Source organism: Lucilia cuprina, chromosome 6 (genome assembly GCF_022045245.1).
Source record: "Lucilia cuprina isolate Lc7/37 chromosome 6, ASM2204524v1, whole genome shotgun sequence".
In the NCBI taxonomy this organism is placed as follows: Eukaryota; Metazoa; Arthropoda; class Insecta; order Diptera; family Calliphoridae; genus Lucilia; species Lucilia cuprina.
The window spans coordinates 12,290,236-12,293,679 of record NC_060954.1 but is presented as its reverse complement, the minus strand read 5'-3'; the positions used below and the strand labels follow the sequence as shown (position 1 = coordinate 12,293,679).

At 31.4% G+C, this 3,444-nt stretch overlaps 1 protein-coding gene across 1 annotated transcript in view; it reads left to right on the top strand.

Moving 5' to 3' along the window:
* Nucleotides 1–2,373, top strand: part of LOC111683012 (imaginal disk growth factor 6) — a 28,015-nt gene extending 25,642 nt beyond the window's left edge. Inside the window, exons 6-7 of the mRNA XM_046953417.1 lie at nucleotides 853–1,515; nucleotides 1,578–2,373. Of these exons, the coding sequence (XP_046809373.1) occupies nucleotides 853–1,515; nucleotides 1,578–2,230 (1,316 nt within the window). The 3' untranslated portion in view covers nucleotides 2,231–2,373. The remainder of the gene's footprint in view (nucleotides 1–852; nucleotides 1,516–1,577) is intronic.
* The last annotated feature ends 1,071 nt before the right edge of the window (nucleotides 2,374–3,444 follow it).

The following is a 3,444-nucleotide window of genomic DNA, read 5'->3' as shown; positions in this document are numbered from 1 at the left end:
GTCTAGTCTATAGTCTAGTCTATAGTCTAGTCTATAGTCTAGTCTATAGTCTAGTCTATAGTCTAGTCTATAGTCTAGTCTATAGTCTAGTCTATAGTCTAGTCTGTCATCTATCGATCTCCTTTTTTATTGTCCAACCAATAGAAATGGTCCCCTTTATAATGGTTTTTAGTAGCATGCAAGAAAAATCTGTACTTTCATGATTTCGTTTTCAATTTTTTCCCCATAATTTCCTCTCTTTAGCATTAAAAGTTTTATTATAGCAAAAACTTATAAATGATTTATACAGAAACCTTTAAATAAAATAAGTAACTTAACAATAATATATATAAAAAATATTTTTTTTATAAAAAATATTTTTTCAAAAAGTTGCACAAAACAACAATTCAAAGGGGAGTTTTTGCTTTTGTTGAAATCATGGAAATTATGTTTGTTAATAATTTAAAAATATTTAATAATTCAAGGCTTTTGTTATTAAATTAAAACTAAAAAGATTGTAAAAACAATGATTAGCCAGAAAGTGGGACAAATAGGGTGATTTTTTTTTTCAAGATAACATATAAATTTAAATGTTTTTTAAAGCTTTTGCAAAAAGTTTTAATACAACTTGTTAACAAATCTTTGTCTTACAAAGCTTTTAACTTTTTTAACGGAGCTTTTTGTAAGCTTTTTAATATTTTCTTAAACGTTTCTTAATAAAATGCTTCACAAGCTTTTCTGAAGAAAGCTCCTATGAAGTTGATGCTCTTAATACAGTTTGCAGTAAAAACGTTGTTAAGCTTTTTCACTGCAAGCTTTTGAATTTTTCAAGAAAAGGCTTTTGTACTTAAAGTTGTTAAGCTTTTATTTAAGTTTTTCCTAGAAAGCTTTTTATTAAGCTTTTTCTCATTTTTTATATATCTTTATTTTTAATTTCATTCTTGAAATTTTCTTTTACAGGTTTGGCCAAACTTATCATTGACGACTTAGAACCCGCCTTCCAATTCTGTACCTATGTCGTCTATGGTTATGCTGGCATTGAACGTGACTCCTTTAAGGCTTTGAGTACCAATCAAAATTTGGACTTGGATTTGGGCAAGGGTTTGTATCGCACATTGACCCGTCTAAAGCGTAAATATCCCAATGTTAAGGTTTTATTGAGTGTGGGTGGTGACAAGGATATCGAAACTAGTGAAGATGCCAAAGATTTGCCCAACAAATATTTGGAATTGTTGGAAAACCCCACTGGACGCATGCGTTTCATTAACACCGCCTATGCTTTGGTGAAGACTTATGGTTTTGATGGTTTGGATATTGCTTGGCAATTCCCCAAGAACAAACCCAAAAAGGTGCACAGTGGTTTGGGCAGTTTCTGGAAGGGTTTCAAGAAAGTCTTTACCGGTGATCATATTGTCGATGAAAATTCTGAAATGCACAAGGAACAATTTACAGCACTTATGCGTGATTTGAAAAATGAATTGAGACCCGATAACTTCCTGTTGTCCACTACCGTTTTGCCCAATGTTAACTCTTCATGTAAGTTTCTGTTTTGGGAAGCGTATTCATTAAGAAAGTTATTAAACTGTTCAACATTTTAGTGTTCTACGATATTCCCGCCTTGGTCAACTATGTCGACTTTGTTAATTTGGCTGCTTTCGATTTCTATACACCCGAACGCAATCATGAATTGGCTGATATTGCCGCTCCCTTGTATCCCATGGCTGATCGTAATCCTGAATTCAATGCTGATTATCAAGTACAATTCTGGTTGCGCAATGGTTGCCCTTCGAAGAAAATCAATTTGGGTGTTAGCACCTATGGCCGTCCCTGGAAAATGACTGAAGATTCGGGTGATACTGGTGTACCACCTGTAGCTAAAGTTGAAAATGATGCTCCTTTGGGTGTTAACACTCAAACTTTGGGCTTGTATAGTTGGCAAGAGACCTGCTCTTTGTTGCCCAATGCCAATAACATGTATGCCAAGGGTGCTGATGCTCCATTAAGAAAAGTTTCTGATCCTTCACGTCGCAGTGGTGTTTATGCCTTCAGAGCTGCCGACAAAAAGGGCAAGAATGGTGTTTGGGTTTCCTATGAAGATCCCGATACAGCTGCTGATAAGGCTGCCTATGCTAAGAGTCATAACTTGGGTGGTATTGCTTTGTACGATTTGTCCTACGATGATTTCCGTGGCCTTTGCACTGGTGACAAATATCCCATTTTGCGTGCCATTAAATATCGTTTGGTCAATTAATTCTGCTGATGTTTTTTTACTAATTATGTGAAAATTATGTTATATGTTTTTATATTATAGTTTTAGTCCTGCAAAGTTTTTGTGCTTTTTTCCGGAGAGTGGATGAAAAAGAAAATAAATATTTTAAAGAAATTTTTATTAAATTTATGAAGGATTTTCAATAAAAGCTTTAGCTTTAAGTACAAAAACGGCGTTTGATATTCTTTGATTAAGGCTTTTGTTGCGATTTCTATGAAACTTTTATCTCTTTTGACTTTTTTCTGCTTTTATACAAGTTGTTGTTATAAGATTTATGACTTCATCAGGTTCTTTAAAAAAAGTTTTATAAAACAAGTATTTGGCATTGCAAAAAGCTTTTAATATTAAATTATACAAAATCTTTTGCAATGTTAACCCTTGCAGCTTTCTGTTACTTTAAATAAGCTTTTACTTAAATTTTTTCTAAAAGTTCTTTCTTCTTAGGTTTTTTTCTCAGAAAGCTTCGAATATTATTTTTCTTAGAATACTTTCTTAGAGAGCTTTTTTAACAGCCTTATAAAAAGTTTTTATTGAGATTTCTTTTCATTTCTTTAAAAACTTTTAACTTTTTTCTTATAAACTATTAAAAAGCATTGTTTCAAATACCCTAAAGTTTTTCTAACGAGAAGCTTTGCTTAAGCTTTGTGTCGAAAAAAAACTTTCTATAAATTGCTAAAATTTATTAAATTTTCTTTTATTTTGTTTCAGTTAACAGCTTTTTTTAATGTTTTATCATAAATCTTTTTAACTTTTCTTAAGTAAACATTTCAAATGAAAGCTTTTTTTACATTCTAACATTTTAACATGGATTTTCCTTTAGTTATATCCTTTTTCAAATACAATTAAAATTGCCGACAATCTATAGCCAAACAATTGTTTAAAACACGAACATTTAATAAATGAAAAATTCAATTTTTCAACTTAACTGATGAAAGTCTCGACCACACTTTAAACACTCTATCAGAGAAACAATTAAAAAGCTCCACACACAGACTTCGAATGAAATACATTATTATACATAAAACGGAAATGAGCGGAAATTCTAACAAAATCTATTTAGTATGTGTGTGTTTTTAAAATGAAAAATACCACCACCACCACTACTCAGACAATATCCCGTCGATACAAGGATGGATAACAATAACAAATTAAAAAAATAACAAAAAAAGAAAAAAGCACCAAGAATATTAATCACA